Genomic DNA, 12,130 nt, shown 5'->3' on the forward strand with positions numbered 1-12,130 from the left:
GGAAGCCCATTCCAAATTTTGGCCACCCTTACCATGAAGAGGTTTGTCCTGATATCTAATCTAAATCTGCTCTCTGTCAGTTTGTGACCATTGCTCCTTGTTGCCCCAATAGGCACTCTGGTGAACAGAGCATCTCCAATCCCTTGCTGCATTCCCCTAAAGAATTTGTAGGCGGCCACAACATCAGGTCTCAGCCTTCTCTTGTGGAGGCTAAAGAGGTCCAGGTCCCTCAGCCTCTCCTCATAGGGATTGTCCTGTAAGCCCCGAACCATACAAGTGGCCCTCCTCTGCACCCTCGAGTCTATCAACCTTCTTCTTGAAGTGCAGTGCCCAAAACTGGATGCAGTACTCCAACTGCGGTCTGACCAGTGCCACACAGAGGGGAAGTATCCCCTCCTTGGTTTTGTTTGTCATGCATCTGTTGATGCATGATAAAGTGCGGTTAGCTTTGCTGATGATTTCATCACACTGACGACTCATGTTCATCTTGGAGTCCACTATGACTCTGAGATCCTTTTCCGCTTCTGTGCTGATGAGAGGGTCACTTCCCAGCCAGGTGTGCTGGATATTTTTGCGCCCTAAGTACAGCACTCTGCACTCGTCCTTGTTGTACTGCATCCTATTGTGTACTGCAAACTTTTCTAACCTGGTCTGCCTGAAATCCAGGTCTGCCTGCAATCATTCCTTACCCTCCAACATGTGCAATTCACCTCACAATTTAGTATCATCCGCAAACCTGGACAAAGTACACTTCATACTCACATCCAAGTCACTAATAATATTGAAGAGTACAGGTCCAAGGACTGAACCCTGCAGGACCCCACTACCCACATCCTTCCAGGTCAATACTAAAATCCTTGTTAAAATCCAAGAAGATATCCACCTCTACTCCTGCATCTAAGCATTTTGTGACCCTGTCATAAAACAAAACCAGATTGGTCAGGCATGATCTACCTGCTACGAATCCATGCTTGTTTCCCTGCTTCATTATATCGCCTGCTGGACTCCCACAAATATGATCTTTCCTAATCTTTTCAAAGACCTTTCTAACGATGGAGGTGAGGCTGACTAGCGTATAATTACTCAGATCCTTCTTCCTCCCCTTCTTGAAAATAGAGACCACACTGGCCCTTTTCCAGTCCTCCAGGACCTGACCCAAGTGCCATAAGTGCTCAAACAGCCATGGCAGTGGTTTTGCTATGACACCGGCCAGTTCCTTCAGTACTCTTGGATGCAGCTCATCCGGGCCGGCTGACTTGAACACATCCAGTCCATCCAAGTGACTCTGCACTAAGTTAGCGTCGACAGTTGTTGAGCTGGTGTCCCTCTGATGCCCATCTAAGAACCCATTAGGAGACTTATCTTGAGCCCTGTTCAGGAACACTGAGGCAAAAAACTCATTGTATACCTCAGCCTTGCCTCCCTGCCTGTCACTAATTGCTTCTTCTTGTTCAGTATGGGTCCTATGCTGCCTTGCACCTTCCTTTTACTCCCTACATACTTAAAAAATGACTTTTTGTTGTCTTTAATTTATATTGCCAGCCTCAGCTCTGTAGTTGTTTTGGCCTTTCTAACCGCCTCCCTGCAAGTGCAGGCCAAGTAGGTGTACTCCTCCTTGGCAGATTCCCCCTGCTTGTACCACCTATATGCCTTCTTTTTTGCCCTTAGGCTCTCCTGGATTTAATACTTCCCCTGCCCTTAAGCTCCCCTGTTTAGCCAAGGAATTTTTTTGGTCCCTTTTTCCTTGCACTGGGATAGTCTCCCTCTGTGCCCAAAGGATCACTTCCTTTAGGAACAACCACCTTTCCTGGACTCCCATCTTGCCAATACACTTATCCTGCAGTGCATCATCGACTAGACTCCTCATTGACCTGACTCCTAGTTTTATATCTATACCTTGTAGATGTATTGTAAATTCACCCTGAAGATCATCCTTGGTATGTGGATATGCAAAAGAAAATACAACTCTTGAGATCCCCTCTCATTTCAAGTGAGTTTTCCTCTTTCCCTCTCCTTTCAGTTTTTACTTGCATCCTGCACCTCCTCCAGTTGGTGGCAGGCTCCAAAGCTCGTATCAAGGGTTTGCATTGGGTGTGGGTTACTCAGTGTCTTCTTATGGGTAAGTTCTACAGATCCTTCAGAGCTTTTCCACTAAATTTGGCTACTAGAAGCTGTCATACCTCCCTTTCTGTTCATCTCTCCAAAAATCCATGTAGCCTATATTGCTGAACTAAGCTAAATAATATTGCCAGGGAATTTTAAAGGACATCTGGCTTTTGAATTATCTATGCTAAGACCAGCTCTGAGCTGCTGTAGGGTTGTAAATGGGGCATGAAAGTATTGTAAGCCTTTCCTAAGTCTTCCCAACTCAGTTCCATATAAGAGGAGTTGATTTTTTTCTTCTGTAGTCTGACTTCTCTGCCATGCAGCATCTTTAACAGGCTGCAGACCATTTATGTTAGCAAGTTTGAGATTTACCAAAGCTTTCCTCATATTTCTATTTCATAGAAAACCTTCTGGTCCGTAACAGGTTGGTGGCAACCTCATGAATTTGTCTTGGCATTCCAGTTTAAGGTCTTGCATCTGGGGTTCCAGTTCAGAGTGGTCACTTCTGTAGTTGCTTCCTCTACAATAATTGCATCTCTGCCTACATTGTTTCTCAGCCTTTTGGCTCAGATCAAGGAGAAATACCATGATCACCTTAAATGATATTGTGTAGTAGAGGGTGGAGACCTGTCCAATGCACTGCAGACAGGACCCTCTACATGCCTGTTTCATGGAAAAATGGGATTTCTCCCTACCTTGCTCCTTTGGCCTTTGGGCTAAGGGCAAGCAAGACTCAGGGGCATCTGAACTCCAAGACCTCCAGACTTGGGGCCTGCACATAGGATACCTGCCATAGATTTGGGAGTATCTGAAGCCCCAGGCTGAAGAGCCTGGGAAGGAGGATACTTGTTTGTGGTAGCATCACAAAGACTTGAATGACTGAGTTCTGCCCAGTCAGTAGAATTCGGAACTGGTTTGACTAATTTGGCCTGAGACACAAAATTAATTTAAAAAATAAAAATCTCAGCCCTTTCTAAGAAACATCTAGCAGCTACTTCTCCTATTACTTTTGTGAAGCCTTCTGCTGCTTTACGTTTTGTTTAACTCTGTTTTAATTCAAGTAACTGCTCTATCTCCAATTTCAGATGTTTCTTTAACTCCTTTGGTCTTTGTAAAATTCCTTTTGGTGGTTTTTGATTTCTCCAGGTACCTCCCACATTTGTTCCCTCCTGGAGCAATAGGAATGCCAACTCACAGTGCCTCTCCTTCAAAACTGGACCCTAGTCCTGCTTTTGGAAAGTATGTTACCTCTTGTGACAGAGCAATTAGCCAGGAGTTGAGGCTGGGTGGGATGTTGTGGGTTACTTCCCTTGGAGAAGAAATCAACAATGGATCAGGAATTCTTTTGATTATTTACAAAGCTTGTACTCAAAGTCCAGTTTTCCTGAAAGGAATACATATTTCCCTTTCCTAATATAACAAGGTTTTTTTCCCGGCTTATGTACAAACTAAAAAAAAATTCCTTTTCTCTTAATTTCCTCTCAGTCATGATGCAAGAGCTTCAGTGGTTGCTCTCAGCTTTCTGTTGCTTTCTCTGACTGTTTTGTGGTATTTCCAGCTTCTGAGATCCATTCACTTGCACACCCCTGCTTCTGCATTTATATTTGGCACCAGTGATTTCCCTGTTCCCACAGCTCAGGTCTAATTAGATATATATTCTGCATGGTGACTTCTATTGTTTCAGTTATCCCACTTCAAAGGGAGTTTAACTGTCCCTACATTTATCCTAAATGAAGGGTCCAACAGCTTCAATGAGATTTTTCTCAACTCCCCTGGCCTAACAATATTTTAAGGATACAAAACAATAAACGTGGTATTTACTCAACCAGATATACACTCTATATTGTTAATACTGTGAGAGAGTTTTTAGTCAGTACAGCTAATTCTCAGCCATTTAGTGAAAAGAAATTAAATGTTTTAGGGTTGTTTTCAACTTATATATTTTACTGGCTTTTCCCTTATTGCGGAGTTAAATGCAATCATTTTCATGAGTTCTACATGCTACTTGGACTGGATATGAATGTGGACTGATTTAAGTACCATCTTAGTTAAACTTCCTTCAAGGACAGAACCATCACATGGTGCTATAAAAGGCAGTACCACTTTCTCATTTTCTCTCATAGTTTAGGATAGCTCCTTTACACTGCAAACAATTTACTGCCCAGTAAACTTACTTTATGTGAGGCGTCTCTTGGTTTCTAATCTCCAAGTAAATTAAATGGGCTTTCTTATTGCCACAAACAACCAATTTTCCAGACTCCTTCTGACATTATTGAAAGAAGAACAGTTTGTCCATGTTTTCCGGTGTTGGCAATAATCTTAGATTGTCTTTTGATTCCATTGTTCCTGAGTGAGCAGTGGCACATTTTACTGCTGCTACTCTTGCTATTTAATCTTTGCCCATTGTAATTTGACAAGTAATTTCAGGAAATTCCTCAGATTTTTCATCTGATAACGCCTATTTCTAAAGTCTACTAGCCAGTAGCCCATGGAAGAAAAATTATATCATAAGGATTTTTGTGTTAGGTAAAGAAACAAAGCCTGGTTCTTTCATAGGACTGCTATTCTGCCACCATTCCTCACGCTGTATGCTACCTTACTCTAAGAATCCACTCAAATTGCATGGTATCTAAACAGACAATATATGGTCAAATGAATGCATATCGCAAATAATGATATACAGAGCACGTCTACACAAGATGCTAACTGTGCAGTAGGTGAATAATACTGTGCAGCAGCACGTCACAGCACACACAGTGCTAATATGCTACTGCACAGTATTCTTAGGCTACAGAGCAGTAGCGTCACTAGAAAGGCATTTGCCAGCACTACTGCACCGTAACTCCAGTGGCTGCACATTTATTTAGTACTTGATTATACAAGTACTAAAGATATGTGTAGTAACCACTGCACATTAGCATCTCGTGTAGATGCACCCACAGTGGTCAACATGAGTGAGACTATTAATGAAGTAAAGTGCTAGCCTGTGGGTGCATCTACACATGAGCTTTACTGTGGAGTTGGCTAATTAGCTCTGCAGTAAAGCATCACAGTCTATACCCGCGCCGGTATTAGGGCGCAGTAAATTAATTAACTCCACCTTAGGATAGAGCTGTTGAGAACAGTATTATCCTACAGCAGAGTAATTTACTCCACTGAAACACACATGTAGACAGTGACAGGGGCTGGCTGGGGCTCAAGGGTGCTAAAGTGCAGGGGGCTACTTGCTGGCTAGCCCCACACTTTAGCACCCTTTTGCCTCAGCCAACCCCTCTGCTGTCTAATACTGCCACTCAGAGCCTGGGGCTGACCCCCCTGATTTTTCCTGCTCCGCCCCATCTCAAAGTGCTGTAGTCAAAGACTCACATGTAAACGCTGCACCGCACCCAGGAGGAGTTTTCTCTGGTACAGGTTATCACATCACCTTTGGCATATATAGATGCACCCAGTTTGAGCAAGGATTGCAAAAGGAACTTGTACCCCACTGTAACAAGGTAGTCTGCTCATTTAAGGAGGAGCAGTCAGTCCTGTTACAAGAGCTCAGCTGTGGGGTATTTGGGCAAGGATGGAGTATTCCAGTGGAAGCTTTACAAGCACCCAGAAGAGCAAGGCCAAGGGAGAGGAGGAAGCAAGCTTTGAAGGCAGTAGCTGACTGGAAGGAGCAGACCAGGCTCCCGTGCTGAAGCCAGAGCAGAAACAGGCTATTATCTGGGAGACAACAGAGGAGTTTTCTTTATTCATTTAATTAAAGACTGCCCTTTGCTTTGGAGCAGTGGCTCAGGAGCTCCTCAGGGAGTTAATCCTCCTGCACACGCCAGCAGGTAAAGTGACAGGTTTATATCTGCTGAGCAATGTAGTTATGTATGTCGGCCCAGCTCACAAAAGATATGAGTCTGTCAGACTCAGTTACTGAGTAATGACTCAGGACTTTAACACTGGAAGGCCTTGATTCTGTCTTTGAAGGTAGCTACAGAAAAGACATTTTGCCACACAAGGAGGCACTTGGCCTGATGTTGCTGCAAAATACATACAAGCAGGCATTATTCCTCCTACACCTCCCTGGTCCCAGTCATCCTGGATGTGCTTCTGATTTGGATGCACCAACATCTTTTTTAAAAGGGGTAAGCTTTATTAATACAACTTCTTGATCCATGTTTCTTACCATCTTAATGGATGGTCTCTTGTGAATCCAAACTGGTGGAAATGAAAGATATGAGCACTGAGCAACTGGAAGCTGCGTCCTGAAAGGAACCTGAAGAGCGGCATAAATGATGTAACTGATGAAGCTTTCCCGAGAGACATATATTGCAACTTTCCAGAGGTTTTAAAGCAAGTCAAAATGTGTTTCTACAATGAGCTATTTCTTAGGATCGTAGGAAATCAGGCTTAAAGGAACCTCAACTTCTCTTGAGTGCAAAGGGAAACCTATCTGAATTTTCCATATAACCAAACGATCAAAGGTTTTGTTGATTGAGTTGAAGAGATCACTTGTTTTTAACATTTTTTCCAACAGTCATGGAAGTTTTAAGGATTAACCTTGAGCATGTACTCCTAGCTTCTGATATGGATTTATTTTTTGGTTGTGCCAAACTTAATTAAAAATGTCACGAGAACAGATTTTCTTATGAATTTCTCCCGGTTCTTCCTGCTTGAGTTCCAAAAAAGACAGTTTTTCTAGCGGTATTTTGGCATGTCTGATTCTGGTCCTAGCCAGACATGCAATAATACCCATTTGGGTGGCAGAGAAAACACTCGTTACAATTTAGGAAGCAAAATACATTTCTATTTAAAATTATTCTTATTTTATCAGAACCAGCTGGTCCTACATTTAATCTTGAGTTTCTCATTTTAAGCAAAATGTTCATTTATTGTAGATGAATAGCTGGAGTGCTTGGCAATACTGAGTGGTTTCCATTTTGCTACTGATTGATTTGACAGTTCATGGCTGTAGGTGCTGTATGAATTATCTTCCTTATGTTAAGTTTTAGGGGGAAAATATCTCTTCCTTGTTGTAAAATACCCTGCACCAGGAGTTTTAATAGTATCAGTTGGCTTTTCTCCCCTTCTTATTGATTTTTTTTTTTACATTCCATTTTCCTTCAGTATAGTTGAGGCATAGTATCCATGTTTCCCTTGTTAAGGAATACGATTTTTCTAACTAGTTCCAGAAATATTTTTGCTGAATTTGTAGACAGTACTTTCTTAATTTGGAGTGAAGGGGAAAAAAGGAGAGTTCTGCCTTAAGTTTTTGATCCACTTTTCCCCCAAGATGAGGATAAAAGAATGGCTGCATTACTAGCTGAGGAATACGGGGACTTTGGGATCCAGCAATGGTACTGAGAAAGTGGACATATTTGTGGTAGCATCTCCCTAATCTTATTAAGAAAGAGTAAGAGCAGTTTTAAGATATGTGACCCTTTGCTTCATTGGAGCTGGTATTAGTGCTAGATGCTTTCTATCTAATAAAAGATATCAGACTTACCCAAAGAACCTTGTCTGCCTATGTCCTTAGACCAACATGGTTACAACCTACACTCATGAGAGATGCTTTCTACCATTTTCTTAAAGTTAATTTTTGCTTTAGTATGACCAGCAGTAGATTAAGAAGTGTTCCGGGTTAAAATGATCCCCTGGAGAAAACAGAAGTTCACTGGTGGTTCCAGGGGCGGAGGAATCTACCTGCTGGCTGTGAGCCTGCAGCCCTAGCAATGGCCCCTCCTCACTGTGAGGCTGCAAACTTTTCAGAATGGGAGAGGGGGAAGAGAGAGAGAGCTCATTCCAGGGGCTCCTCAGCTGGTACTGGAGGGTGGGATAGGTAAATTGGAGCCCCACCACCTTGGCGGGGCTCTAATAAACCCTCCCCACCCTCCAGCAGGGGCTGAAAAAACCCGAGACCAAACACCCTCTACTCCCTTTTCCCCCTCCCATTCTGAAAACAGCAATAGCATAGGCAGTGCAGACAAAAGTTACAGAAGATGCTCTGTTTTGAAACATCTTCATCTGAACCCTCATGCAACGAGGGTTCAGATTTTCGTCTGATCAGCCATTTTTAAGCTGTCTGCATCTCTGCACTTGGGTTTGGTCATGGCTGTAGACCACTTCCTGCAGCCAGATTGAGCAAAAATTGTCACTTCTGTCTGCACCCCATGTGCATTGAACTTCTGTTGTGTTACAGTTTTGAACCGGTTTCCGATTACTGATATCGGTTTATGTATAATTTCTGTTCTACAGATGATCAGACTCTAACATATTCAAAAATTAAATCAATTTCCACAAGAAAAATACAGCTATTGAGTATAACCAATCTTAGGACAGTATTTAAGTATTTATTTTTTTAATCTTGGTTTTAGTCTTATTTTGTATATAATTCTGAGTTCTGGATTTTTTCTGTTCTTATAAACAGTATGTGAACAAAGTTGACTACAGGACAGCTTTATTGACCCTGGAGTCCTAGGAACTAGTCTTTATAGAAAAGTTTCAGAAATGAGGAACCCCAATGCTCCTTTTCATTTTAGTCATGGGCAAGCAGAGAGGTCTAGAATACTTACCTAAATGATCAGGAAACTCCATAATGAAGGAGCAGCAGCACCACTTCCCCTACCCAAATGTCACATTATCTGTGCTCTTATGTTTTATGGCAGCATGGCCTCTCAGATGTGATAGCTCAAGGGGTGAGACAGTTTTTGCAAGGACCCCTCTTTGGTTTGTATGATTTGATAGGACCCCTCTAGGAAACCTGCCAGTTAAATTAGCGCTTCTCTTGCAAATGAGCTCAACAATGAGGTTGGTGTGACCTAGGTATGAGTGGGTCACGCAGAATCCTGACTACCAAGCATAGGGGTCCTCGTGGTTCATTGAGAAGGTATGGCCTAAGAGCATTAAAATTCTCCTCCGGGTCTCTGAGTCTTTTGGGTGTCCTCTGTGCCTTACTGAGTTGCAAATCCTTCTCCATACTCATGGGATTTGTCAGGAGCACAACAAATTGAAAGTAGCATCATACCTGGTATAACTCCACTAGCCTCATGGACTCTTCTTTGACTATGCAAGCTATAGGCCTATATGTGTCTCCTTTGGAAAAGCAGAGTGGGTTTCTCAGGCATGTAAAATGCTGTAAAGCATTGAAAAGCTCCCTGCTAATTATTATCATCAGCTTTTTTTTATTTCTATCAAATCTCCATTGTAACTTGCGTGCAACCAGTATAACTACCAGTAAGAGCACATTTACCTTAAAGGAATCTTGGTAGCTTTCAATGTTAGATAGTGACTGAAGACATCAGTGATGATATAGTTAAAACAAAAAAAAAAGGTATGTTGTGGCTGGCTATACAAAGACCGAATCATTTCAGAAATAGCAATTCTATTATAACTATCAGATCAAGGGACTTGTGGTGCCTGGTTTCTTTTATCCCTATCTATTATTAATGCAGTTCCAAATTACATTTGGAGAGTTTTACTCAATTTCCCAATACCCACAGCATAGCACTCAGCAGTAGTGTACACCAAAAATAATATATATCCAATCAACTATGAATGACATTATCTGTTAATGTCAGTGGGATAATACTTGTGCATTGGCCCTTAGAAGAAATTATTCAGTTCTACGTTTTTGGCAAATTTCTTTGTTAAATACAATCCTTTTGAACTTTGATTTGAGTTTTAAGGCTGACTGAAACAACAGCAAAACTTTACCTTAACTTCACTGAGTGAGAACTTTTGGTACAAATATTTTTATCCTCAGCATTCTATTCATTCAATTGATCAAAGTGAAAGATGTCACACATAGATCTCTTTCCAAGAAAACCTGTATTTATTTTTCCTGGTTGATTGTGTTATTAAAGTTGTGAATAGTTATAGTCCATTGTTCCTTTTACTAGTTATCATGTGTAATGTCACAGTGTGATGTTTGTGTATATTTCTCAACTTGCTAAAGGTGAAATGGAGCAGAAGTGATTAACTCAGAACACCAAAATAAGGAAAACAAAGGAAAACATCTGAAGTAAAAATAATGTCTTTAAAGTTCACATAAAATTTCCATATGAAATACTCATTAAAAATAGTAGGTCATCCCCAGGTTGCATGATCATAAAACGTGGTACTTTAAAATTCAAGGCTACTTAGCAGAAGCAGTATGACTACTTAAAAGCAGAAGCAGTTGAGAAGTATAATGAAGTAATGCTGTGCTGTCTAAAGAAGAGAATGTCTTCAAATAACACTTTTTGGGGGTAGAGGTATATTTATGATATTTTGTTGTCTCTATCCTTTCTACAAAAGTCATCAAATGCAGTAAATAAATGTGTCATATAGAATATTCAGAATCACTTTGGATTCTCATTTTTGTAGGTTACGTCCTACAACTTTGTTCAATGAAAATCTAATTTTATTTCAACTAAAAATACAGAATTGTGACATCAAAATGGGTGAATGTTATTACTTTTTTTCCTTTGACCTTTGCTTTAAACTATTAGGAGACTGGGGAAAAAAGGATGACGTACAATGGATTTCTTTTAGAAAAGCTTGTTCTATGTAATGTAAGCATCAAGTCTAAAGAGTGATGGCGTGACTTTGGAATTAAAAGTAAAGAGTAAATGTGTTTGCAGCATGCTACTTGGTGAATAGCATGTTCTTAACATTGCTGGCTTTTATGCCTTCCATGCAATTTAATAACCCACTATTCCTGCTCTGTACAGCAAGGCCTACCAATCACCGACCTGCAGAGAGTTCTGTCTCCACTGGCTCGTCAGCCAGTAGCTTTGGCAGTGGATACAGTGTGGATAGTGAAGGAAGCAGCAGCACAACAGGAGAAAATAATCTTTTTCCCATTCCAAGAATGTAAGGCTTTTTCTTTAATGTACTATCTCTTCAATATGCAGACATACCTGCATATGTAACTTTGATGTCTTAGTTTTTCTGTTATGTAATTTCATGCTAAAACTTAAGTCGCACAGTAAAACAGCATTTAATCCAATAGGTCTCTCGTCAGAGTTCCTACATTCTTTTGCTATTGTTGCAAGATTTGAAGTATTAACACTCTACCAATGATTTTTTTTCACTCATAATTGGTGCACTACAGGGGCACGACTAACCTAATTTTTCCATACACATTTATAGATATGGGCTTGGAACATAAAGTTCTGAGGAGAAAAGTGAATTTCTTCCAGCTTTAGGGGTATTCAGTTGAGGTTTTTAGTTTAACCCCTTTCTAAAAATAAGTGGTAACAACAATATTCAAGTGTAGATTTGGATCCAAACTTACCTAACATTTACAAGAGTTTAAATATAGAGTTTGGTTTAGGCGTTTGGCTTTGCTTAAATATTTGTAGTCATAGCCTCTCAAGAAATCAAAGTCCATTCTCTTGCCAAAGATGGAGTATTCTCTATAATGCTTTGGTCTTCAGCCACTTGACTTTGAGTGATTACTCCATTGTCTAATATATTTCACCAGGAAATTTTCCCCTATTTAACAAGGCTAAGCTTTCTTTTATTTTTTTATTTTTTCTGTTTTATCCACTATTTCCAGATATACCCTCTTGTACTATAATTAAATTATTCCTTTTTTCTTTTTTGTTTATCTTCTTTAAATTGTTTAATTTAATTCTTGTTTGTTTGTTTTTGCTTTTACCTTTTGTGGTTGGTGATCTTTGAAAAGCTGGCAGATGGCAGGGTAGATTTGCACCGTATGGACTAATTAAATCAGAGGTGCAAATCATGAACATTGTTAAAACACACTAAGAATAAATCAAATATTTTCATAAGACTTTCCAAACCAGGAACTGCTGCAGCTGCCAGGGAGGCTGTGAGTTTCTTCAAATATGACCCATACTGTGAAAAAGTTTGAAGGTGGAGTTTTCAAAAGCATTCAACTGGGAGGATAGAGACACAGAATTTGATCCCTCTTTCTAGGTTTTAATTTTCTGTTATATGGTTATCTTAGGTGGATCCAAGATCTGAAAAAGAGAGATGCACGAGCAGTGACTATTGCTACAGCAGTGGTTGCATCCCTCCACTCCCAGTCTTTCCCCATTCC

At 40.6% G+C, this 12,130-nt stretch overlaps 1 protein-coding gene across 1 annotated transcript in view; it reads left to right on the forward strand.

The window, feature by feature from the left end:
* PCLO (piccolo presynaptic cytomatrix protein) overlaps window positions 1-12,130 on the forward strand; it is a 549,762-nt gene that overhangs the window by 462,927 nt on the left and 74,705 nt on the right. Inside the window, exon 22 of the mRNA XM_090041018.1 lies at window positions 10,794-10,935. Coding sequence (XP_089897144.1) covers window positions 10,794-10,935 — 142 coding nt within the window. The remainder of the gene's footprint in view (window positions 1-10,793; window positions 10,936-12,130) is intronic.

Source organism: Crocodylus siamensis, chromosome 4 (genome assembly GCF_052110815.1).
Source record: "Crocodylus siamensis isolate JL-2025a chromosome 4, ASM5211081v1, whole genome shotgun sequence".
Classification (NCBI taxonomy): Eukaryota; Metazoa; Chordata; order Crocodylia; family Crocodylidae; genus Crocodylus; species Crocodylus siamensis.